The following is a 26,016-nucleotide window of genomic DNA, read 5'->3' as shown; positions in this document are numbered from 1 at the left end:
TCCCGGGGATGGCTGGGGACAGTCCCCGAGAGCCCCGGCAGAGCAGGGTTTAAGCCTCAAGAGCCCGGGATGGGTAGGGGATGGCTGGAACGGTCCCCGAGAGCTTCAGACGGGCAGGGAATGGTCCCCAGGAGTCCCGGGCGGGCAGGGGAGGGATGGCTGGGAAGGGCTTGGGCAGGAGATGGCTGATGGCAGGGGAGGGATGGCTGGGAAGGGCTTGGGCAGGGGATGGCTGGTGGCAGGGGAGGGATGGCTGGGAAAGGCTTCCTCAGAGCCCAGTCTGGACAGGGGATGGCTGGAAACCGCTCCCCGAGAGCCCCGGGCAGGCAGGGGACAGTCCCCGGGCGGGCAGGGGACAGTCCCCGGACGGGCAGGGCCCCGGTCCCGCACAGAGCCGCTTTCACACGGCTGCCAGCTCCGGGAGCCAAGGGCAGCAGCAGCTGAGAAGCTTTCCCAACAAAGGGGGATTCAGGAGAGCCGCAGTGACAACCGCTCCGGGAAAAAGCCCCGGCAGGGAAAATGCTGCTGTGCCGCAAATCTGCCTGCGGGAGGGACTGAGCCGGGCTGGCTGCTGCTGGCCGGGCCACAGCCGCCCCCAGGATGCAGGAATGGGGTGTGGGACCGTCTACAGGCACAAAAAAGAACTGATCTAACACACCACACATTCTCAGTGTCCGGCAGCCTGTGAGCTGTACAGGCAGGTGCTGTTCTGAGGTCCTCTGCATCCCACCCACCCAAAGCAAGGAGGTCACTGAGCTCCAATACCTGCCTCTGCATCCTAGCTTTAACCCGAGTGTGGCTCCACAAGCCCCTGTGCAGATACATGCTGGTTTCCAAGGGGAAAAGTCAGGATTTTATGTTCTCAGATCCTCCCAGAACCCATTTTTCCTCGCTTATGCGAGTTTGAGCACAGACCAGTCTTACAGCTGCTTCAAACTCAGATTTCTGCAAGCCCCAGTCACACTCCCAGTCACAGACACCACTTTATCCTTGCCAAGAACAGAGCCCTCTCCATTTTGATGCCAGAAATGAGAAGCTATCCCAAGAAACACCCCTGTACTCACTGTTCTTCAGGCTTGCAGGTCATTCCCCTACCTGGCTGGCTTCTCATTTGCCTTTTGTACATCTGGCTGTGTGCTGGCTCTGGGGTATTTGCATTCAATCCACAAATAGCAGAGCTCAGCCCGGGGGTGGGGATGGTTCTACCTTGCTTCCACCAAAAGAAATGATCCAACCCAAGAGCTCTCCTTTAAGTATTTGTTTCTAGACCTTCTCCCTGAGCTCCTCTCACTAACCCCTCTGCTTGTGAGGCCTCTGCTCTCACCCCTACAGCTTTTTCCAACATCTTAATTCATTTTACAGTCTAATCCCTGACCCTGGGCAGGCTCTGAGTTGCTGTTGAGGGTCTTCAAAGTTGTCAACCAGTACAACTGGCCTTACCCTTGACAGCACACTGATACAAGCTGATATTCCAAAAGCTCCTGGATACTGGCAGCCATTCCAGCCCCAGCTGAGAGGTGACACAGCCTTGGCTGTAAACAAGGCAATGCTGCAGCAGAAAAGCTCCAGTCCACCTCTCCCTGTCAGCACAGCTGGGACAGGCAGGACAAGGCTGCTGCTCCAGCTGCCCTGCCCCTCCTCCTGCTCCGGGCAGGCTGCAGGATTTGTTCCAGCAGCAGCCCCAGTTCTGGCCCCTCTGCTGAAGGACAGGACATCCACAGTCACAGGCACCACACACAGGTGGGAAGCACCAGGTGTCACACCAGAAGGGACATGGAATGATTATTCCCCTCTGAACACATTCCTGACCAGTTCTGCCTGCCCTGATCCAAACTTCTCCAGAACCAGAGGAGGTGAAGCCCCACAGAGGAATCTTTATGTGCCTTGAAGGAAAAAAAAAAATGTGCTGCAAGCCTGTTCATTCAACTCCAAACCAGTCTTAAAACACGTAGCTGCTCAGTGCCATGCCTGACACTGCAGGAGGGACACAGCCCTGCTCCATGATTTGCTTTCCAAAAGAAAAAGCAGGAGTTATTTGCTTCTGCATCAGACTGGAGGGAAGGAGCAGGAACATTGGCAAAAGTGCAGCACAGGCTTCCCAGCAGGAATTAAAGTATCAGTGTGTCATCCTCCTTGTTGAAATGAAATTGCAACTGTCACAAAAAGAAAGATGTGTAGATAAATCAAGCGGAATAAAAATAAATCAAGTCCTGACTGCAAGGCCACAGAGGGACTGCAGGAGGTACCAGCAATACCTGCAAATGAGGAAGAATGGTCAGGTTGTCTCTAAATTGCCTCTCCAGACTAAAAAACAAGAGAGATCAATTATAAAAGCACTTCTACAGTGGCTGTACACAGTTTTTAGGCACCATTAACTCGCAGCGTTTTCTGGAATTGGGGCTTGTTAAATGCCAGGCATGGACACACCCATGGATCAAACACAAGGAGAGGAGGGGCTCATTTGCTAATTGTGCATCCAGCAGGGGAGGTGAGCTGGGCATGGGGAGAGCTGCTGAAGGGCAGCTGGAAAGGAGAAAAAAAATGGCTTTATCGGTGACAGTAAAGAAGAAGAATGTTTCCAGCAGTGTCTGGGAAGGGGAGGACAGAGGTTTATGTGGAAATGAGTGAACTGCCTGTCTGCTGCCACAAAGCCATTTACTCTTCAAGGTGTTTCATTTTACAATATATTGCTGTAAGTCTTTCAAAAGTCTCAGGGCTGCTGTTCCACACTCTGTGCCAGCTTATTTACCTACAGTTAATGGCTTCAACAATGCTCACTGACAAAATATACAAGTTTTTCCACCTTCCCAGTCCTTGTTCCACCTCACAGCCAGGCTCCTTGAGGCAGCTCTGCCCCAGACCCCTCTGCTTGGAGTGCAGCCCTTCCACAGAATCTCTCTGCACTGTGGGGCTTATTTAGAATCATGGAATCACAGAATGGGTTGGGTTGGAAGGGACTTTAAAGCTCATCTTGTTCCACCCCTGCCATGGGCAGAGACACCTTCCATGGTCCCAGGCTGCTCCACGCCCCATCCACCCTGGCCTGGGACATTTCCAGGGATGAGGCAGCCACAGCTTCTCTGGGTAACCTGTGCCAGGGCCCCACCACCCTCACAGGGAAGAATTTAATCCTAATATCCAAGCTAAACTTTCTCCCTGTCAGTTTGAAGCCATTGCCCCTTGTCCTGTCACTCCAGGTCCTTGTAAAATGTCTCTCTCCATCTTTCTCGTAGGTTCTCTCCAGGGAGCAGAAGGGCTACAATTAGATCACCCTGGAGGCTTCTCTTCTCCAGGCTGGACAATCCCATTTCTGTCAGCCTTTCCCCATGGGAGAAGTGCTCCCTCCCTCTGGTTACCACCTGGCCCTCCCAAAGCAGCACAGGACACGTGGAAAATGAAACCCCTTCTCAGCAGTGTGAGGTGACACAAGACAGAAACCTCTTGTGACACAGACTGGGGAGGCCAGGGCAGGGCCAAAGAGCAGGTGGGACAGTCTGGTAACACATCTACCAACAACTCACCTCCCAGAGCCACTACAACCCCAGCAGCTTCCAAGCCACACCCCAGAACAGATGGGCAAACCCTCAAGCATCCCCAGAACTGTTCCCAGCACATTTAGCACTTTGGGAAACAGAAGTGCACACCTGTAAGGTTTTTTTTCAGATTACAGTATGAAAGAAAGTGCCAGGGTAATGCAAAATAATTGATTTTATTTAAAATAAAAAGCAAAACCACAATCATCTGAACAAGACAAGTATCCCAGCTCTGCTGGATGGGTGATAAAAGCAGCTAAGGGCAGTGGCAGGGCTTGGAGCTGACAGTGGGACTGTCACACAAATGGGTAACACTTTCCTTCTCTCCTTTGCAAGGAGGATGCCAAAAACCTCCCAGTTACAATGTGCCCACAGAGGCCTTCCAGACTGGATTCAGCCAACAGTCACTTCCCAGCCCACAGTGGCTGGGGACTCAGGGAGGAGAGTAGAGGTTAACTCTGAAAGAGGGTGCTGTCCTTCCTTGAAGCATTTGGAGAGGTTTGATGTAACTGAGGAGACAAGCTGGAGCCAGCACACACAAGCCTGAAAGGGGAGGCAGCTCTGCCAGAGGCTCCTTGGTGTCACCTGCTCCCACAGCACTTGTGCAGGAAACAGGTGCTGCCACTGCTGCCTCTCGTCCACATTTGTGGTTCTGATGGAGTGTTGGATCAATTCCTCCTGAACTCTCACAGCCTGTGTCCGTCACCAGGCTCTAAAGCACAGGCAGAGCTCCCAAATCCTTTCCTGGAGCAGGCAGGATTGTGACAATGACACTCAGGCCGAGGGTCTCTGCACATCCCTGGGGAAGACAGCAGCCACCAAAACCCCAGAGAAGTGAGGCAGAGCTGTGCTGCTGCTCTGGGGCTCAAGGAAATGGGGGATCCACAGGGTGTGGACCAGCTGCATCCAGGGCCTCCAGAATACAAAAGCAGCAGGGCTGGAACAAGAGACAAGGATGCCCCAAGAAGCACAAGCCTGGAGAAACGAGAGCACAGAGCCCACTCTCCCCAGGCAGCTTCCCACAAGCACGGAGTGGGGCACAAAGGGAGCACAGTTTTTAACTGTTCCTCCCTCACCCAGCCTGAAGCAAGGGCCTGGGAAGCACCAGCTCCCCCCATTCCTGTAAGGCCAGAGAAGTTGACTCCCTGGTGAGAAAACAGCATCTGATTCTGTTTCAAAACAGATCCTGCCCTAGCAGGACCTCCTGTTTAGAGCAGGCTATGGAACAGCAACAGTTCAACCCTGGTGAAAACAAGAATTCTTGTTCTGCTGCAATTTATGTACCACACAGCAATTCTGGAAGGGCCATCACAGAACACCACGTGGCCAAGAGTTTTGAAAAACATCCCCAATGTTTTCTGCTACAAAAAGCTCCCACCAGGCTCGGAAGTCTCAGGTTGCTCAGAATGAATGGAACACTTTTTGTGGGTGGATGGCTTCAAAGCATCTTACACAGCCATTACAGCTCAGCCTCACAACAGCCCTGCGAGGTAGGGATCTTCCTCACTGCTCAAGACTCACCAAAGTGGCTGAGGCAAAAGCCAGAAGGGGAAGAACTGGAGATCCCAGAGTTCTGATTCCCAGGTAAGACTGCACAGACACTGTTTCAGAGCAGGAAAGTGCCCTGTGGAGCAGTCAGGAGAGGGCTGCTGGTATCATGATGTCTGCTGTCCATTGCAAACACGCTGTTTTTCTGTGAGGGGTGTCACATCAACACAGGCTTCACCAGGAATTGCTTTATTTCACACTATGGAAGAGTTCACAGGTATGGAAGAATGCTCTGCACACTGCAACTTCCCACTGTGTTTCTAGAGGCAGAGGTGTGGCTTTCCCAGCACAGCAATCAGGCTTTCACATCACATTTTAGACTGTGCAAATGGAACCACATGTGCCAAATGCAGCTGCATCTCACTGAGGTGCTGCCCAGCCACCAGAGAGGAAGGGACAGAACTCCAAGGACTCCCCTCACCGTGACAGAGCTGAGTCTTGTGAGCCTTCATCTCTCCAGGCCCCACATTATTCCAAAAAGCAGCAGCTGCAGACTGAGAGGACACACTTAGACTGTGCAGGCTCCCAAGCTGCTCAGCCTTGGCCAGAAATGCCAGGAGTTGGAATAATTGCAGGATTTTTTAAGTGATGTTGTGGAAGAATCTGCATTGGCTACAGAGCAAGCGTGCTTGCTTATGCCTGGCTATCTATCACAGGAAATTTGGGAGTCTGAACAGCTAAAGAATGTATCAATAAACCTTCCCTCTCTACATTCCCCACCACCACACTGCTCTTACACAAACTGACTGGCACAGAAGAGTCAAAAACAGAGATCCCAACAAACACATTTAGGATTCCTTTGTACAAAAGGATATGGCCCAGGATTGCTTAAATAAGGAACATACAAGGTTAAAAATGGATCAGAGCCCAGAAAAGCAACACTCCAGGTTGCACCAAACCCAAAATGTTTAAGAAAGTCACAGCTGAGGCTTTAATATCTCTTTAATTTGCTCTTTCATCAGAGCCTGGGCATTGCTGTGTGTTTACTACATGCACAGCACTTCTGCTGTCAAGTTTCTTCTCCCAAAGAATGGCTGAAGTAAATTCTGTACCCACCTCCTAGGGCTGAAAAGAGCACCCACTGAAGCAGCCCATGAGAAATTCAGATTTCCTAGCAGCACATTCAGCCACACAGAGACACCACCAGCACAAGACCCTGCTAATATAACAAACCAGCAGCTCCAAAGATCCCTTGGGGACAAGAGCTTTACCTGGCATAATACAAATGCATCTACACAGACTTAAACAACACACTGCATTTTTAAAAAGCATAAAAAACCAACATGTCCCCCTCCTCAGTCCTTTAAAATTGGCACTGCAACTTTCAGAAATCTCAAAGAAAAACCATTTAGGGATGTGAACTGCAGTGGCCTGAGCGAGCCCACGGCCCCAGAACTGTTTAGTGTTCCAAGCCCAGCAGAGTCTGGCAGAGTCAGATTTTGTCAGCAGTTACCTTGTGCTGAACATCACACCTGCACCTGAAGGACTGGAAGTACTGGCAAATGCTTTTTCCTGCCACAGTTTTTGCTGTGCAAGAAACTCCAGGATTCTCCTGCAAAATTGAGCTTCCCATTACAAGGTGCTAGTGCAGCTTTGTTACCTGTCACCCTGACAGACCCAGAGTGGAAGCAGATGGGCTGCTGCTGGTTCAGGTGTTGCACCTCAGGTGTGTGCATGGAGCACGCTGATTCAGACCACAAAAGGTGCTTCAGGTTGGTGGTCACCTCTGCTGAAGTTGCTTCAGTGCTTGGGGCATTCACACCACCTTCTCTTTCTTGGCTGAACAGGGATCTTCTCTTGGAAATAAGATGAAAAAGGAAGGTGTTTGCCCAGTGGGAGCAAGGTCAGACATGGGAAGAATACAGAAATGCTGTTGCCACTGTAGGGAGAAAATTCATATGGCCAAAGCTCAACTGGAGACAAAACTGGCCAGAACCATGACGGAAATAAAAAAGCTTTTTCAAATCTATTAATGGCAAAAAGCAAATTAGAAGTAACACTGGCCCATTCCAGGATGAGGATGGTGTCCTCAAAAACAAGGACATGGGCATGGCAGAGGTGTTTAATTCTTTGCCTGTCTTCAGCACAGATGATGAGCCAAGGGGGTCTCAGTGCCCTGAGCTGGAGGACTGTGACTGTGACAATGTTCAACTCCCAGTCGACCCCAAAGCAGCAGGATCTGCTGCTCCACAGGGATGCCTACACATCCATGGGGCCTCATGGCATTCATCTGAGAATTCTCAAGATGCTGCTGATGTCATGGCAAAACCTCTCAATGATTTTTGAGCAGTTTTGGGAATCTGGAAGGGTTCCAGCTGAGTGGAAGCTGGCAAATGTCCCAGTTTTCAACATCAGGGAGGAGGACCCTGGAAACCACAGGCCTGTCAGTCTCACTTCAGTGCCTGGCCAAGTCATGGAAGAGATGGTTCTGGGAAGTACTGAAAAACACCTGGAGGACAATGCAGGCATCAGTCACAGCTTCACAAAAGAAAGTCCTGTTTTTTCAATCTGATCTCCTCTTGTGACAGGTGACCCACCTCACTGACCTAGGAAACCCAGTAGATATCACCCTTTTGGACTTCAGCAAACTCTGAATATTGTCTCTCCCAGTGACCTTCTGGACAAACTGTGCAGCCCACAGCTGGTTAACCGTGTTAAATGATGGGTGAGCAACTGGCTCACAGGCTGGACACAAAGGGTGACAGTGACTGGGGTGACACCAGGCTGGCACTGGTCACTAGTGGGGTTTTGCAGGGCTCCATCGTCATCCCTGTGCTCTTCAACATTAATGACTTGGACATGGGATTGGAAGGAATATTAAGTTTGCCAAGACACTAAATTGGCAGGAGGTGTCAACCCTCTCAAGGGTAGAGAGGCCTCAACAAATCAGAGAGATGGGCAATCATCAGCCATGTGGAGTTTAACAAGGGCAAGGGCTGAATTCTGTGCTGGGGTCCAGGCACTCCTGGCTGTGTGGACAGACTGGGGAACAAGAGGCTGGAGAGCAGAGCTGTGGAAAGGGGACCTAAGGGGTTCTGCTTGGTGGCAAGCTGGATCTGAGCCAGCAGTGCTCTGGAGCCCAGAGGGCAAATCATGTCCTTGGGGCATCAGGCCCAGCATCACCAGCCAGGAAAGGGAGGGGATTGTCCTGGGGTGGCCTCACCTTCAGTGGTGGGGGCAGTTCTGGGAACCACAACATCTAACACATTAAACCACTGGAAAGCGTCCAAAGGAGGCCACGAGGATAGTGAAGGGTCTGGAGGAGAAGCTGTATGAGGAGTGGCTGAGGTCACTTGGTCTGTTCAGCCAGGAGGAGACTGAGGTCAGATCTCATTCGGGTCTTCAGCATCCTCATGAGGGACAGCAAAGGGGCAGGTACAGAGCTCTTCACTCTTGGGACCAGTGACAGGACTCAAGAAAACGCCTGGAGCTGAGTGAGGGCAGGTTTAGGTTGGATATCACAAAAACGTTTTTCACCCTGAGGGTGGCTGGACACTGGAACAGGCTCCCCAGGGCAATGGTCACAGCACTGAGGCAGTCTAAGTTCATGAAGTGTTTGGACATTGCTCTTGGGCACAAGATGGGGTTCTTGGTTTCTGTGCAGGGCCAAGAGTTGAACTCAATGATGGGTTCTTTCCAAGTGCCCATATTCCAGGATTTCATAAGACACACACTTGGAAGCACCAGCCCCAACAGCAACGTTCTCCTGCAGCAGGGTAAAATCCAAGGACTCATTTTCCACAGCTCAGTTCTTGCAGAAGCTCATTTCTTCCTTGCTCTTCCCAAAATTCTGGTGTGAGATCCACCAGTCATTCCAATAGGCCAAAAGGGCTGGTGTTCCTTTCCTCAAGTGTACAGGACAACATGTAAACATATGACAGTGTCAAAACAAGGCAGGTTTTTACATTTACCTGCTGGTTTTAAAAAGAGTTCTTTAAAAACTGACCATTGCCTTCCTTGCCAGTTCTGTGACCCATGAAATACTTGGCATGTCCTTAGCCACAGCTGGGTCATAGTGCACTCACCCGGGGTGCAGAGGGGACAAAGCATTGCACAAAGGACGCGGTCGGGGCGTTCCCCTACAGGTTATTCAGGAGCCAACCGTGGACAGCACGTAACGAAGATGTCTGGATCGAGGAAGGGTAACAAAAACTTAAGGAGTGTGAGAAATAGAAGCAGAAGGGAGTAGAACAGAGCTGGCTGGCTGCTAACAGCTTCCATCAGCAGCTGCCTCTGGGTAGGTGGTGTTATCCCTCACGGGTAGCTGCGGCCGCCACAAGATTCCCTAATCCTGTCAAAAAAAAGGTACAACTGCCTTTAAGCATTTCCCTTGTATCAGGGCACAAGATCCCAGCATGCAGATTAATCTCAGGCTTACTCTTCCTCCATTGTACAAGCAGGGTTAAGATTTTGTGTTTGGAAGCGTTTTAGCAACTAAGCCATCACACAGCTGGAACAGAACGCCCACCCACCCTCACAGAGTGAAACAATCAACATATGGGAGGAAGAACAGTGAAACCCAGAAAGCAAATGTTCTAGGCAAGGTGCTGATTTTCAATATTTAGGGTATTCATTTCAAAATGTGAATGCAAATAATTTAAAAGTGCACAGGTTTTTCAGAAGAATAGATCTGCATTGTGATCTGCATTTTTACAGCTTTCTTTTTAAACCAAGGTCTGCATTAAAGGTTTGCTCTTTCCTGCTGCTCATTCCCTGCCTGAAGTCACACTGGCTGCCAAAATGGGATACGATGATGTCATAACAAGCAAACTGTAGAAACCTCTAGGGCAAAATAAGCAGTCAGTACAGTTCTCCCCAAGCTTGAATGATGCTCTGTACTTGTAATTCAATTGTATTCAGTTATGAGCAACTGCTGCAAACAAGAGAGCAATCTGCAGGAGCACACAGGTCTTCAGGCAGTCCCCACACTGGGAAGTCAGGCTGGAATCATGCTGGAATGTGGACTTTCTCAGGTAAATTACTGCTGCACACCTTCTTTAGCAAGCCACACACTAAGCCACCACAGCACTTGCATCCATGCCAAACCTGGAGCATCCAAGAGCTCAAGAGCTGGCCAGCACTCTAATGCAGGCAGGCAGCCAATCCAGCAGCACTGGTTAACCAAGCTGCAAGGAATTTGCTTAACATTTTTGGCAAGTCTCTGCTATATGAGAAAAAATGCTTCATTTAGCAAAGAATGTTTAAGTTCTTCCCTGCAGTATACTCCCAGATTCCCAGTGTTCCACTGTTTTTAACCTGGCCTGTCCAGAGAACTGCTTTCCTCAGCAACTTTACCTTAAGCATATCTATCCTTGATTTTGCAATATTAATGTTGACTCCTTCCACACTGACTGAAACTTGCTCGAATAAATATATATATTTATGTATTTATTTATTTATTTATTTTAAATGTAAACACAGACATTTTGAATTCAGGATGAATTTTGCCTTTAACAGATAAAGCAGTGGAACAAATTGAAATTTGTTGGCAATAGAAATTGCACAAGCAGCAGTAAGAGAAACCATACAACTACTTGAAGGTTTTCTGTTTGAACAAGACAATAAAACCTGAGTCCTGCCTGATCATTCTTCATCTTTAACTGTTCACTATTCATTTGTGCTCCCTGAAGAGCAGTTTAAACATCCCACCTCTCCCATTAAACAAAGATAAAACCAAATCCTTTCATCTATTAAGAGACAACTAGGAAAAGTAATAAGATTGTTTATTAAATAAAACCCCTGTTTAAAAAAAAAAAAAGTCAATAATCTTAGTTTTCTGTTTGGAACAATTAAAATAATTCATGATGGGAAGATACCATTGGTCAACTGCTTTATGTTGTAAGGCATTAAAATAATTCATGAAGGGAAGATACCACTGGTCAACTGCTTTATGTTGTAAGGAATTAAAATAATTCATGAAGGGAAGATACCACTGGTCAACTGCTTTATTATGTAAGGAATCCCTTGCTCTCCATCCCTCTCTCCTGAGCAATCCCCTATCTGAAGTGTGCCAGCTCTCCCTCGTGTTGTCCTGTGCTTGTTTAAAACCAACAGCTGCCCTGGGTCACCTGGAGGAGCTGCGCTCTTTGCTCACGCAGTCGTCCTGGGAAGTCGTGTCCCCGTTCCCCATCATTCCGCACGTCCTCCGCTTTTTCCTGCGGTGCATCATCCCCTCTGTCTCAGAGCCAGAGTCACACTGAAGGAGAAAAAGATGAAACCACAATTCAGAGGAACCTCAACAACTGTCTGTGCTGTGCAATTCACCACAAGTTCTTTGAGCTCAGCAACCCTGAGCTCAAAGAATGTGCTGTTTTAGGATAGACACATCAAGGGAATTTTAAATCAAGCATTTAAAAGCCAGGAACACAAACATTTTTGGATTTCATCACTGGCTAAAGCTGATTTGAGCCAAGACAATGAATGTGTTTCTTTTGGTCCCGAGAAAGACCTCATCTTCCAGGAGAAGATTCTGGCTTCTGAAGGATTTAGGTGTTGACAAGAGTTCCATGTCATAACTGACCTGTTTTGGATTCTTTTCCCTCTCCCAGTATTCAGAACATTCATTTTGCAGCCATTTTCTGCAAGCTAGATGAGTGACAGTTTCATATATAATACAGACATGGATTAAACAGATTGAATCCATTTAGCAATGCAAAGAGAGGCTTCAGCAAACAGAACCTGCTAAGATCACAGGCTCCTCCAACATATAGATTGGTTTAGGTGCTTTCCATTAATTTATTCCATACGACACAAATGTAAGGATGAAGGCACATGATGAAGTATGGAAAAACAATGTAAATGCAGAATATGGATCACCTATTGCAATAAAAAGCATTACCTCTGAATCAGAGTCTGAGGAGCTGGAACTTGATGAACTGGAAGAATCACTGGAACTGTCAGAAGCAATACCAGTAGATTCCTGCAGGTCAACTGAATCAGCCAAGGCTGCCAATTCAGGATGTTCCTGCTTTAGGATCCTAAATACAGTTGAAATTTCAGGGTTAGCCTTTGAATTTTAACACTGCACATTAATGAATATTTTTAGGTTTTGTTTTCAATGGAGAATATACAAAGCAAGCTGCTAAATCTCTTACCTGTACCATTTCCGTGACAGTTTAGGTCTCCCTCTCACTGTCTTGTGCCACACCACTGGGAAGTTGGTACAGCTGGCAAAGTTTTGTGTGATGGCAATAGTTGTGTCAAGATTGAGGACTACGTGCCACCAGCCACCTAAAACACAACACCAGTGACCATTGGTGGTTGCATGGCAGAGAGCAAGTTCAAGGACAGCCAAGAACACCTTTCCCACAGTGCAGGTAGAACTGGACCTTATCTCCCAAACCCAGGTGAGTTTTCCAACCCATCATCTTTCCTGTCTTATTTCAGCTTTCACCCCAGTGCATGACATGTTCTTGTTACAGAAGGCAGCTCCACGCTCTGACCGAATTACCCAGCTCACAGCCAGGACTGAAGATGTGACCTGACAGCACCGTGCTGGCTGCTGACAGTTTATTTAACAGCAGCAGCCATTGTAACCCAGGCTGCACAGAGCCCTTTCTGTTCAGCTGGAGAGCACTTTCCACGCTGATTTTGCAAGGTTCTTGTGACTACAGACTAACCTTTCATTTAATCATAGATGCAAAATTGATTTTCCACACGGGATAAAAATAGTGGAGTTTTTACAACCCACTTAGAGGCTCAGAAAAGACTGAGGGAACAGTTTAATGGAACCCGACAGCTACAAACTCTTAACAGAAGGTACACTCAGGAGTCACTAATAAGTGCCAAGACAATCACAAGGCACCCTTCACACACCAAGTCAGCTGGATGTTAGAGACAAGCAATATGGACAGACACTGTGGGCTGTGCTGCACATAAATGATGCAAGATTCAGAGGTTAGAATCTGGTACTGAACTCATCTCACCCCCTACTTACAATGGGCACACAGTGTGCAGCCACTCAGAGGGAAGGGCATCTTTAGCAAAGCTTTATTTAGCTTTTGATTTCAAATGCAAGATGAAGCATAACCATAGAGAGGTGGGTGGAAGGTGTCAGTGCCTTTAAGTACTTTGTTTCCCACAGCTAAGAAAAATTTATATGTAAAATTCAGCCATTAATTTGCTCCAGTGTGTATAACCTCAAACATTTTTGTCCAAGAGTTACTGGGGCTCAAACACCTCTATTATTTTATGCCCTGACAGCTTTCTAGTACTGCAATTTAGTTCAGACTACATTCCTGTGATGCTGCAATTTAAATCCCACTTGTTTTACCATCTGTAGCCCATGCAATCCTCTGCCACAGGTCATACACATTTTGTGACATCCAAGAAGTAACTGAATAGTCCCAAAACGAGCTCAGTTTGTTTTGTAAGAAATAGGCCATATAAGAAAGCTGAAATGTTCCCTTCATCTCCATGACACAGGGATGTTACAAATATGCTTTTTTCTTCCAGATTTCCTTCCTGGAGAGATTTGCACATACCTGGCACAAAGACTGTCTCTCCTGGTTTCTGTAAGACTTCCAGGGGTTTGAACTCGGGGGGCCAGGTGGGAAGCTGTGTCCGAGGATAGATGACATTGAACCAGGTGATGGCCTCGTCCTGCTGGTTCCCCCCCTCTTCCCGTGTCACTTTGATCAGCTCTCTGGGAGTGCTGGTTGGGAACAGGCACCAACGCTTGTGTCCCTGGACTAAGGCATTCCACGCACTGGTTCCCAAGGGATCGATGTGAATTCCTGTTCCAGAACGAGGTGGGCCCATCACAAACCATCTGCATGGGGGGGAAAGTGCTTTAGTCACAGAGCAGGCAGGTAGCTTCCTTTCTTCATGTCAGACAGAGAATTACAGCAGCTCACTGCACATTCAGTTAGAAATTAAAGTAACTACAGGTCCTTCATTTACATTCTTGATTTTGTTAAGTTCACGCTGAAGCAAAAGGATATAACAAGAGTTTAACCTAAAAACCAATATGAACTGGGACAGGAACGACTGTTGAATAAGTAAATGAAGATGACTTTTTATGTCTTAGCTGTATTTTGTTTTAAACAGTTCTTCAATAAAATCTTTATTTTTAAGTTTATCAGCATGATTAAGTCCCAACTGCCTGTGTTGGGATTCTTCCTAGGCAGGGGGATCCTCCTATGGTTTTCTAAAATTTGCTGCTCAAATAGATCAGAACTGCAGAACAATGAGGAACAAAGGCAAAAACAAGGAACAGAGCAAGTTACACAACCCTGGCCTCTCTCTTTGCCTTCTGTTCATTCACAAGAGGCTTTTCATTCCAACACTTAACTACATGGAGCTTATTCTCCAGTGACCATTCAGGATTTGAGGTTCATATTCCCACTGCCCATTTACAAGGTTTATTTCTCCCAGTGGAGAACTTTATCTATGGTATGTGTTTAACTGCAGCAGCACCTTTAACTGCTCATTTTCCCTGGAACAGAGCAGAAAAATCAGTGTGAGGTGACTTCATACCAGGCACCAAGAGGAAAAAATGACAATAACTGTTTAACTGGTAGCAGAGAGTGCAGAAACTAAAGCACCAACACAATCCTTCCATTGTGTAGTGACAGGAGGGTGATGCCCAGCAAGAGGAATGCAAAGGTTCAGAAAATACAGCAAGTTCTCCATCTCTCCTTTCCAGTGCAGGTGCAAATCAAACTGGTTTTGAAGGATTATTTGCCAGCATCAATTGTAGGACAGTAAAGTTTGATTATCAAGTTGATTTCTTCCTGCTTTGCAAAGGAGCTGTAAATAAGCAGGTGTTTGCCATTTCTATTGCCAATTCACTCTTTAGATTTATATTATGCTTAGAGAGCTGATTAAAGTACAGGTAGAACAGTCAAGACCTTTGTTAACAAATCAAAAGAAATTATACACACGAAGGTCTGTCTGCCACACAGAGATGCACTGCTCAATACCCTTTTTCTGACAATAACCTGAATCCAGACACACAGGTTTTAAAACCCTTATTTAGCAACACTGTCATTTACCAGCACCTTCCTCCAAAGATTTAACTTGCAATGAACAAAACACAGTTTGCTCCAAGACATCAAATTTACCATTAAAAACTTCACAACTCCTAAATTCAACAGCAAATCCCAGACCCTTTCCCCAAATTAGAATAGCTGCTTCAGTAAATGGCTTCCAAAAATTACTGTCTTTAAAATGAAGAGGAACAATGCCAATAAAAATGTCCTAAACAGCACCTATTCTGCTTTTAAGGTCTACACAGTATCACACACCTCTCAATCCAGAGATCAACCTGTAGAGGTCGTATCCTCCTCATACAATTAGCATCACTTCTTGACAGATTTTCAATTATGCTCTAAAAGTACTGCACACTCATTTCTGTACCTAGATGAACCCTCTAACTCTAGGAAACATTCTGTGCTCTCGTGCATCACTCAGCTCTCAAAAAACCTCAACAGCCTGAAAAATACCAACATTTTCCAGAAGAAAATACAAGAAGCTGGATACCAAGATCAAGAGCAAGGAGCTCAGCATGTGCCTGTATGTGGCGAGGATGTGAGGGACACAGACAGCAAAATAAATGAGTCACAACCAGATTCTCTCATTTACCTCTACTTGGGTAAATGATCTCTAGAGTTCATTAAGTGTATTCAGTTTCTGTTACACCCAATGTGGTTTTGTGTTTGACCACAGTGTTGTATGTTCTTAGACGGGAATTATAAAAAGCACTGTAAAAACACCTCCTTCAGTGATCTCACATGGAATCAGCTTCTTGCTTCACTCCTGCAAAAGCACAACTGGACTGAGAGAGCACAACATGAGAGAGTGCAAAGGAAAGTGCCATTACTGATGAGCTGTTGCTCAATTTTATTTAAATAAACCACATCACAGCCTCATGTCACTCAAAGAGCAATAGGCATTGTCTGACAATTATAATGCCACTGTAAAGACTTTAATTACTTGGGAGGGTTCCAACTTAAGCTCACAGTGCTGTGAAGTATCATAGTAACATAGATAAAAATGGCTTTTTTATCTAGAAGCCCAAATACCAGATTGCTGCATTTGAATTTATGAATGAAATGTCATTTCACCCGCTCCCAAGCTGAAGCAAAAATAAAGGAAGAGTTGAAAATACTACATAGATGTGAAATATTGTTCACTCTCAAAACCATCTGAAGGGGAGCTAAGAACTGGTGCCCATATTAGATCCCAATCTAGTTTAAGATCTTTACCTTAAAAGGAGTGACTCATAATAAAACAAAATTCCACACTGTACATAAGCTACTGGTGCAAAACCCAGGAGCTGTTCCTGAAGTATTTAAAATTTGAACACTAGAAGGTACAAACAGCAAGAAATTGATCTTTATAGCTCTCAGGAGCTGTGTAATTTTTGAAAAAATCTAAGAAGTGATGTAAACTGACTTAATAGAATGGAAAAAACAAAAAACCTAAACCATAAACCTGTAGCAACACAGGTGACAGAAAGAGAAATTATTATATAAATCCGCCCTTCTCTCCCACAGGATTACAGATGTACACTCATTTCAGAGATGATGTGAAAATATCCCTTTTTTATGTGAGACAATCCCAGGTATTTAGGAACAACCAATGAGCTGGAAAATACCCAGTTTTGTCTTGCTGTCACTCTACCTGTAGGGTGGCCTTCGTTTCTCCCCTGCATACTGAAAGAGATCATCAGTGAAGAATTTGGGGACTTTGTAGTCCTCCAGGAGTTTCCTTCGCTTGGGATGCTCTCCATAGCTGCTGTCAAAGATGTACAAGGGGCTGTCATCACGCGTGGTTTCCATGTACTCGATGTAATATTTCATCTTCATCTTCACAGAGTAACCATCATTGTCCTCACCACATTTGAACTTCTGGTTCCTGTACTTGCGTTTCAGCCGCTCCAGCGTCCACTTCTCCTGGGCAGACCAGCCCACCTGAGCGTTCAGCAACACCACGGGCTTGTAAGGCTTTTCATAACGCTCAACAAACTCCTCCACTGTTAACTGGAGCGCATCTGCCCTCTCCACGTTATCCTGTGAAACCAAGGGAGGAAAGCAGGACAGATATCAGGACGCCTGTGGGGGTGCTTCACACACATCCATTGCTCCACACACCACGAGGGTATGGAACTGCCTCTGTGTTATTTTAAGCTCCCCGAGGCTGCAGCCCCATTTCTCCTGGCCCGCTCCCTGCACACATCAGTGGCACTCGCCGCCTGAAAGCCTTTGGCACAGCTCCGCAGCGAGGCAGCTCCCCGGGCGGAGAGGCCACGCTGCCCTTTCGGCTGACACATCCCTTGCAGCATCTCCCTCCCTCGGGACACAGGGCAGCGCTCCTGGGAGCGACGCGGGTTCCATCCCGGCGGGCCCCGACCTTCCCACACGCCTCGCCACGTGGAGGGAGGAAAGTCCCCTCCCTCCCCAAACCTCAGCTCCGAGGCAACCCCAGCCTCGGGAAAAGGTTCGCGCTTCCCATCAGCCGTCCCGCAGCTCCCCCTTCACCTCAGCCATCCCCAATCCCCTCGGTCGCTCCTCCATCCCCATCTCCTCACGGCTCCCCAACCCCACTCGTGCCCCCACCCCACCTCCCCTCATCCCTGTCGGACTCGCTCACTCGCGCCCCCCTCCAGTCCTCATTCCCCCTCCTCCATTCCCCATTCCTCATGCCCCTCTCCGCCCCCAGCCCGACGCACCTTGCAGGCGGTGGGGCTGAGGGGGAAGGTCTCGCAGTAGTTGTGACGGGTCCAGTCCAGCGAGTCCTTCAGCTCGGGCCGGGCGCTGCGCTTCGCCTCACGGATCCGCTTCTTGCTCTTGTGGTTCATGGCGGCGGCGCTGGGGGCCGTCACGGCCCGCGGCCCCGATCCCGGCCCCGGTCCCGGCCCCGGCCCCGCTCCGGCCGCACCTTCCAGAAATTTCACCCCGTGCCGCCGCTGTCGCCGCGGCCCCGCCCCCGCCGCGCTCCCATTGGCCGGCTGCGCCCCGGCTTCCGCCACGCCTCGGCGCTGATTGGCCGAGGCCGGGGAAGCGGCGCCCCTGCGCCGCCATGTTGAGGAAGGGCAGCGCGAGCGGCGCGCAGGCAGCGCGGCCGCCCCGGGAGCTACGGGGGTGGAACTACGGTGGGGTGCTCCTCCACCGCCGCCGCTGCCGTTCCCGCGGCGGGCCCGCGCTTGCTGCTCCCATGACAGTGTCGGCCCGACCGCCTGGCACCCGGTTTCCTCCGTTCTCCGGGAAGCAGCCCGCGGAGGCGCTCACCCCGCCCCGCCGGAGCGGCGGCGCGGGCGGACGCGGCCCGGCTTAACCGCGGCCCCGAGGGGAGCCCGCGGCGGGGCGAGCGGCTCAGCGCCATCAGTGCCCGCGGCGGCGCTCCGGTGACGTCACGCCGGGAGGAGGCGCCGATTGGCCGGCATGGCCTCCCGCCAATACGTGTCTGGCGGCGATTGGCCCGCGGCGGAGCCGCGGCGGCCGTGGGCGCGGCGGTACCGCTTCGAGGAGGGGCCGGCGGCGCTGGTCGTGGACGTGCTCGAGGTACCGGGGGCAGCCGGGCCACGGGGGTCAGCGGCAGCTCCCGGGACCCCGGCACAGCGCCTCGCCCGTGTCTTGCAGGTGCTGGACTCGCAGTACGGCCTGTACGTGTGGCCCTGCGCCGTGGTCCTGGCCCAGTACCTGTGGGCGCACAGGCGTAGCCTGCCCGGCAAGCGAGTGCTGGAGGTACCGCCCGCTCCCCGCCCGGTTCCCCCTCTCGGGACCCGCGGGTCTGGCTCCGCCCGCGGGCTCCACGAGCACGCTGTGCTTTCAGATCGGTGCCGGTGTGAGTCTCCCCGGCGTGGTGGCCGCCAGGTGCGGTGCCCAGGTGATCCTGTCGGACAGCGAGGAGCTGACCCAGTGCCTGCAGAGCTGCCGCAGCAGCTGCCTCCTGAACTGCCTGCCCTGCGTGCCCGTCCTCGGCCTCAGCTGGGGCCGCGTGTCGCCACAGCTGCTCTCTCTGGCACCCATAGACATTATTTTAGGCTCAGATGTCTTTTTTGACCCCAAAGGTATGTTAATGCTCTTGGGTATCTTTGGTTTGTGACTGCAAGGAGTTCGTGTCCAAGTACTGCTGGGAATAGTGTCAGTAGATCAGGTGACACTGTGCTACTGACCTTGTTATTCTGGGGTAATTCTAGTTTAGAGCTGTCATAAATACAGCTGAGGGTGTGGGAGTAGAAGATTAAGTAAATAACAGTCCCTTCCTACCATGCTTGGGTCTCTCTTACAGATACTCTGTGTGTGCATTAATTTGTAATTACCATTTCATACAACCAGGCAGATTTATCCACACCTGGTATTGAGACTAACCCAGACGACTGCTTTATCTCTCCAAACTATACAGACTTTGAAGATATTGTAACTACAATTTACTTCTTGTTGGAGAAGAACCCACATGCTCAATTCTGGACAACTTACCAAGTCCGGAGGTAAATTTTTACATATTTAAAACTTAAATCTTAACTACTGTCTCAGCTGTGGACAAGCTTTGACTCCTCTGTAGCAGCACCACTGACTCAAAAAAGCTATTTATTGTGAGTCAGGCTGCTATTTGCCCAGTAAACCCTACAGGTAACAAAATCTGAAAATAATCCAAGAACCACCAATTTGCTGTTAAGTAGAAAACTGATACAAACCCATCTGTGTTGTACTTGCTCGCTGAGAGGCTGCTGGAATTACTGTAGCAGTGATTACCCCGAGTTAGATTTTTATCCTTTTCCTCCCCTCAGTGCTGACTGGTCTATCGAGGCTCTGCTCTACAAATGGAACCTGAAGAGTATCCACGTTCCCCTGCATTCCTTTGGGGCAGACAAAGAGCACTTGGTCAGCTCCTCTATGCCAGGAAGACACACAATTGAAATGATGATCATCTCACTAGCACAGTCAGAGGGCACTTCACTTTATTCCACTTTAGATTTCAGTACAAGGTGATACTCAGCTGTTCACTGTAGCACAGAGCTGCAGAGAACAGTCCTGGTTACAGCAAACCTCACGGATATTTTGGGGAAGCAGCAATTCTTGAAACATGCATTGTAAAAATAAAGCTGTTTAGTTTTCCAGCTATGGCTTTCGAGAAATTTGTATTCCTCCCCCAAGTCCATGAAATAGTTCAGAACCTCAATTTCATCATGTGAGCCACAACAGTTTAACCTGGAAATCCACAAGATCCAACCTAAATCCACAGCTTCAACTATGAAAAGGTAACTGCACTCTTTTAAAATAATAAAAACTATTCCCACAAGATCTCTTTCCCAGGACTGAGAATCCTTCCCAAAGATCCACATACAAAAGCCAGCCCCTCTGTTGGGTAAATGAATGTGTGGAGACTGCACTAACCTAGAACATACAAACTCCTCAGTTTGTAGAAAAGTACTTTTAATCCTCCACAAAGCCATACTGCCAGTGTTCAGATGTTTCCATTCCCATTTAACATACATGCATAAGATAAAACAAGGCATTACAATAACCCTTGACACAGGATGTTTGAAGTTACAAGTCATTTGGTACCAAATCAAGAGAAATCATCACTGTAAAGATCAGCCCCTGTCAAGCAGCAGCCTGGTGAACCAGGGCAAGCACACAGCAATGCAATTATTAGTACTGCTCAGTGTGGACCTCCCACAACCCCATCCCAGGCTGGGTCTGTGTTGGTGGCCCGGTGTGTTACCACCTGCCACACAACACTGGGTTAGTTACAATACTAATTTAAAGTTTGCCCACAGTAATTTCAAAGCAACCCCAGTGGATAAAATTTATAAGCAGTAGAATGCATTTAGTTACTATATAGAAGTTAAACATTGACAGTATAATTGCAGAAATCTTTTCAAGCTAAAAATAAGCTGACCCAAGACATTAAGTTGAGAAAAGTTAACACAGAAAAAAATGTTTAATATTAACTACAGAGACAGTGGGTATAGTACAGAATGTCTTAAGCAAAAGATACACCAATCAGTACTTACAAAGGAATGAACCATTTCTTTGCTTAACATTACAATTCTCATATGCAAGTTCATATATGTAGTTGGTAAGTTTTACCATTCTGGAAAAAATAAGGTGTGTATATCATCAGCTAGATGTGCTCACTGTATGCTCCATTTTTTTTACGCAAGGCCCGGGTGACTGGAAGTGCAGTTGTCAGGCATTTTAATTAACTGGACAGCCATTTGTTTCTGCACGACAAGGCATCGTTACACAGGAGCAATCAGGAGACAACAGGAAACAGCCAAGCACTCTGCACTGCAACACGCCACCTTAACAGCTAACCAGCATTACTCAACTGCTACACAACTGCGCCTAGTGCACAAAAATACATAAGAGAAGAGATTAGAATTGAGTCTGATAAAACAATCCTTGCAAATATCAACTGTCACCTGAAAAGATTTCTACCAATTTGAATTTGATGATGCTATTTTAGGTCAAAGTTTTTTCTTTAAAAAAAAAAAAAAAGCATTTACAGTAAGTTTCAAGTTGAAGTTTTGCGGACTTTTAAGGAATCAAAATGAAATTGAGAGTACTTTTTGACAGTTAGTTATCAGCATATAATGGCTGCATGATTCCTCAGTATGAAACTGGAGGCAGCAAGTTTACCATCGATTTTAATTTCCAATAGAAGTCAGCACTATATAAACAAAAATGAAGTTTTACCTCAAATATCCAAGCCAATATTGAAATCGGTAGTCGTTCACTTCACTAAATTACAAGAAATTTGAATAACAGCAACAAAATGGCACATAAAATGTAAAATCTGCCACTTGAGGCGCAAATTAAACAAGTAAAAAGTTAGACAAAATGTTACAAAATAACCTTTTCAACAGCTGGTTGCTCGGCCAGGGTCTCTCCAATGGGCTGAAGACTCAAGCGATCTTTTCCCCCCAAAGGCGTCCTTTATCTGGGCTCTCATTTAGCTGAAGCATCTAGGTTTGAAGAGAGAAAAGTTCAGCCAGGTTTCTACCTTGTCTATTTTGGGTGTGGATGACTTCATGGATACTTCTAGTTGTGTTTCAACTGGCTTTGACTAATTTAATTAAGTTTTAGGAATTTCCAGTGTTCCACCTCCCCCCGTGTGTTGCTTTACTTCAGAGGCTAAATGTAAGGTTTGGTCAAAATATTTAGTTACAAAGGAGAATAAGCAGCAGGCTGTAGATTAAGCCAGACATTAACTTCACTTCAGCCTGTTCACCACTCAATTATTCAGAGTTCTATAAAAGTTACAAAACTAATACTTCTCCATAAAGACTTAACTAAGCTCTAATTAGCCTTCAAAACTGAAAATGTGACTAATTTTGCTACAATTATCTATATCCAGAGCTAGCTCAGGCCCTTTCCTTTTAAAAAACAGGACCAAACAGTTTGAAGGGTTAAAGACACACTATCCTTTCCCCACCCAGCGTATCCTTAGATGCCTCTTCAAGATGTCGACTTGAGGAAAAACTAGTTTCCGTGGTTTTCTTGTTGCAAGGAATTTACCACTTTTCTAGGACAGTTATTACCTCCAGTCAGTACAACGGCCACTGAACCGATCTTCCGTTCTAAAAGGATAGTGTATCTTTAACAGTGTAAGACAAACCTGCTCCAACACACGCCCACAGAAACTGGTCCCTGGAGGATCAGCCAAATCAGTTAAAATCTGCAATACTGGCCAATATTCTTTTAGCAAACAGGAGACCGCAGCTTTAAAGGGGAAAATGCAGATGTTGGATAAATACAGTAAGAAATAGTCATTTTCATCATAGGTTGTGTCTCATACAATATTTTATTAAAACCAAGGCATTAATCTCGCAATAAAACATTTTCTCTGTTTAAAAAAAAATTTCTCCGTAGAAAACCCTTCAGTAATTATTTCCCTAAATCAATAACAAAAAAGTCACTGCTCAAGAAAAAAAAAACCAAAACCAACAACTAACAATGTGCCCCACTAGGATTCACTTGGTTCAGGCTATTAACGCTCCAAGAACTACCCAACACCCCACCTAAGTGCTCTAATAAAGTAACATGCATCCTGTGCTGATCCCAAGGTACATTACCATGTTCCTAGGAGGATACAGCTCCTTCTTCTTCCGGAGACTTGGGAGGGCTCTTAGACCTGGATCTAGAGTTGGATTCCCTCTTTGAGGCAGGGGGAGGGCTTCTAGATCTGGACCGGGATCTTGACCTGGAGCGGGATCTGGAGACAGATGAGGACTTTGACTTGGATCTCCTGGCAGACCTGGACTTGGAGGTGGAGCGAGACCGAGAGCGTGTGCGAGACCGGGATTTAGATCGACTGTAGCGGGACCGACTGCGGGACCTAGAGCGGCTCCTGCTTCTAGATCGGCTGCGACGGCGTCTTCTAGGGCTAAAACATAGCAGAAGGAAAAAAAAAAAAGGGCGCGTTAGAAGTTGCTCACGGGTGACGCACGGAGTGGAGCGAGTGCTGCGGGACAGGGAAGGCGGAACAGGACGCACGTGGGCAAGAAAATTAGTGTTACCAGGGCGCCATTGTTCAGAGCGAGTGGCCGGGGGCTAAACCTACTACAGGGCGAACCATTCTACTCCGATGGAACCCCACGTGCCTGTGCTAGTAAACCTCCAGTAAACCCCCACACTTCCTCTTCTATGTACTTTCCCCCCGCGGCGAAACTCGCTGGGAAAAGGACATCCCAGAATCGGTCCGGTTGGAAGGGGCAACAGCGGGTCATCCGCTCCAACCCCCCTGCTTAAGCAGGATCGGCCTAGAGCACATGGCTCAACTCTGCGTCCCTACCGCGCAGTGCCGGAGCCTCGCTACCTCCCTAGGCAACCAACACGAAAACAAACGGCTCCCAGCGCACAGCTCGCTTCATCCCGCTTGCCGCCCCAACTCCGTTCGCCGTTCCGCGGCGCTCACCTGCGGCTGCGGCGGCCGTAGCCGCTGCTGCTGTAGCGGCGGGGCGGCGGCCCGCGGCGGCTGTGGTGCGAGTCGGGCGGGCGGCCGTAGCGGGCCATCTGCACGCGGAGCTCCCGCCCGTCCAGCACCGCCCCGTCCATCGCGTCCATCGCGTCCTCCGCGTCCCGCTTGTCGTGGAAGCGCACGAAGGCGAAGCCGCGGCTCTCCTTGGTGTAGCGGTCCCGGGGGATGTAAACGTCGCCCACGCGGCCGTACTTCTCAAAGACTCTCCGGAGGGTATCCGGGGAGGTGCGGTAGGTCAGGTTGTCCACCTTGAGGGACGTCATGCCCTCCACATCGGGCGGCGGGCGGCCGTAACTCATGGTGGGCAGGAGCCCCAGAGGGGCGGCGGCGGCCGACGAGAATAAACCTGAGGGGGTTCAAGGGGGTCAGCAGGCGGCGCGGCCCTGAGGGCGACGCGCCTCACGCCGCAGGGCGAGTCCAAAGAGGAGGAGAGCTAGAGCGCATAGGGGAAAGCGGCGGGGTCAGCAGGGAGCAGCACCCACCTCAGGGTCCGAGGGGCGGCCCGAGGCCGGAGCTGAGCGCCAGGAGCGGCCGCCCCGTCCCGCCGCGGCGAGGAAATGAGAGGGAACCGCCCGCGCGCGCGGCTTAACGCCACAAAATGGCCGGCGGCGCCCCGGAAGGAAACGCGGCACCGCCCCGCCCGCGCCTCCGCGGCAGCGACCCCCCGTCCCTTTTAACTACTTTTTCCCGAGGTGGTCCCGGAGCGAGCGTGGGGAATCCCTCTCTAAATTAATAATTCGCCCTGTGGTTGGAAAGTGGCTGTTAAAACGCCGCCGCCGTGACCCGGAAGGGCTCGGGGGAGGCGGGGAAATTTTTGAACAATGTGTGTTGAAAACCGTAAAAAAACCACGCCAAAATAGCAATAGCAATAAGAAGAAAATAAATTAGGGCAGAGCTGGGGGGGCGGGAGACGGGCGACAAAACCTCGCCGCGGGAAAAAATAGGCGATGGTGAAGTGAATGGCTTGTGGCGCGGGCGGGCGGGGATGGTTTAAAATGGCGGACGTGGAGGGGAGAGCCGTGAGGGGAGTGGGGCCGGGGCTCCGTGGGGAATGGGGCCGGAGTTTTGTGGGGAATGGGGCCGGGGTTTTGTGGGGAATGGGGCCGGGGTTCTGTGGGGAATGGGGCCGGGGCTCCGTGGGGAATGGGGCCGGGGTTTTGTGGGGAATGGGGCCGGGGTTCTGTGGGTAGCGGGGCCGGGGCTCCGTGGGGAATGGGGCCGGGGTTCCGTGGGGAATGGGGCCGGGGTTCTGTGGGTAGCGGGGCCGGGGCTCCGTGGGGAATGGGGCCGGGGTTCCGTGGGGAATGGGGCCGGGGTTCTGTGGGTAGCGGGGCCGGGGCTCCGCGGGGAATGGGGCCGGGGCTCCGCGGGGAATGGGGCCGGGGCTCCGTGGGGAATGGGGCCGGGGTTCTGTGGGGAATGGGGCCGGGGCTCCGTGGGGAATGGGGCCGGGGCTCCGTGGGGAATGGGGCCGGGGCTCCGTGGGGAATGGGGCCGGGGTTCCGTGGGGAATGGGGCCGGGGCTCCGTGGGGAATGGGGCCGGAGTTTTGTGGGGAATGGGGCCGGGGTTTTGTGGGGAATGGGGCCGGGGTTCCGTGGGGAATGGGGCCGGGGCTCCGTGGGGAATGGGGCCGGGGTTTTGTGGGGAATGGGGCCGGGGTTCTGTGGGGAATGGGGCCGGGGCTCCGTGGGGAATGGGGCCGGGGCTCCGTGGGGAATGGGGCCGGGGCTCCGTGGGGAATGGGGCCGGGGTTCTGTGGGGAGCCCCGCTCGCCCCGGCTTCTGCCAGAGAGATTCTCCTGAAGCAGCTGCTGTAGGAGCTCAGTGCCTTTCCCGCCTGTGAAAAATGCGTATTTTATGATTGGCTTTTCACAGATGTTACAATGAATGTTATATGTGTAATGTTAGACAGGTATGCTGTATTAATTCTCTTATGTAGTGTGTTAAATATAGTTTTAGGTTCCAATATAATGTTAAAGTAGAGATTATGTATGTGTTGTT

At 49.3% G+C, this 26,016-nt stretch overlaps 3 protein-coding genes across 10 annotated transcripts; 1 reads left to right on the top strand and 2 right to left on the bottom strand.

The window, feature by feature from the left end:
- Window positions 1-3,693: 3,693 nt before the first annotated feature.
- JMJD6 (jumonji domain containing 6, arginine demethylase and lysine hydroxylase) lies at window positions 3,694-18,028 on the bottom strand. Of its 2 annotated transcripts, XR_014949387.1 has the most exons (8): window positions 17,755-18,028; window positions 16,707-17,095; window positions 13,565-13,851; window positions 12,176-12,311; window positions 11,920-12,058; window positions 11,150-11,277; window positions 8,245-9,372; window positions 3,694-7,530 (listed from the first exon to the last, which is right to left on the bottom strand). XR_014949387.1 is itself a non-coding variant. In XM_021547001.4 (7 exons), exons 1-7 carry the CDS (start codon window positions 17,881-17,883, stop codon window positions 9,336-9,338), a joined length of 1,245 nt encoding a protein of 414 aa, XP_021402676.1. In that variant the 5' UTR covers window positions 17,884-18,028; the 3' UTR covers window positions 3,694-9,335. The 2 variants fall into 2 exon arrangements, 1 of the variants encoding a protein (XP_021402676.1); XM_021547001.4 differs by having other exon boundaries at window positions 3,694-9,372.
- An 83-nt stretch (window positions 18,029-18,111) lies between these two features.
- On the top strand, window positions 18,112-20,145 carry METTL23 (methyltransferase 23, arginine). The gene is made up of 5 exons (XM_021547005.3): window positions 18,112-18,586; window positions 18,665-18,769; window positions 18,858-19,095; window positions 19,431-19,515; window positions 19,816-20,145. The coding sequence occupies exons 1-5, from the start codon at window positions 18,467-18,469 to the stop codon at window positions 20,015-20,017; spliced, it is 750 nt and encodes a 249-aa protein (XP_021402680.2). The 5' UTR covers window positions 18,112-18,466; the 3' UTR covers window positions 20,018-20,145.
- Window positions 20,146-20,943: 798 nt separating this feature from the next.
- SRSF2 (serine and arginine rich splicing factor 2) lies at window positions 20,944-24,629 on the bottom strand. Of its 7 annotated transcripts, XR_014949392.1 has the most exons (6): window positions 24,497-24,629; window positions 23,952-24,360; window positions 23,110-23,420; window positions 22,653-22,756; window positions 21,890-21,999; window positions 20,944-21,379 (listed from the first exon to the last, which is right to left on the bottom strand). XR_014949392.1 is itself a non-coding variant. In XM_085556967.1 (4 exons), the coding sequence occupies exons 2-3, from the start codon at window positions 24,311-24,313 to the stop codon at window positions 23,117-23,119; spliced, it is 666 nt and encodes a 221-aa protein (XP_085413093.1). In that variant the 5' UTR covers window positions 24,314-24,360; window positions 24,497-24,629; the 3' UTR covers window positions 20,944-22,756; window positions 23,110-23,116. The 7 variants fall into 7 exon arrangements, 3 of the variants coding, with proteins under 3 accessions (XP_085413093.1, XP_021402671.1, XP_021402670.1); XR_014949390.1 differs by having other exon boundaries at window positions 20,944-21,999; XR_014949391.1 differs by lacking the exon at window positions 22,653-22,756.
- Window positions 24,630-26,016: the final 1,387 nt, after the last annotated feature.

Source organism: Lonchura striata, chromosome 18 (genome assembly GCF_050655825.1).
Source record: "Lonchura striata isolate lonStrDom1 chromosome 18, ASM5065582v1, whole genome shotgun sequence".
Classification (NCBI taxonomy): Eukaryota; Metazoa; Chordata; class Aves; order Passeriformes; family Estrildidae; genus Lonchura; species Lonchura striata.
This window is presented reverse-complemented; position numbering and strand designations above follow the sequence as displayed.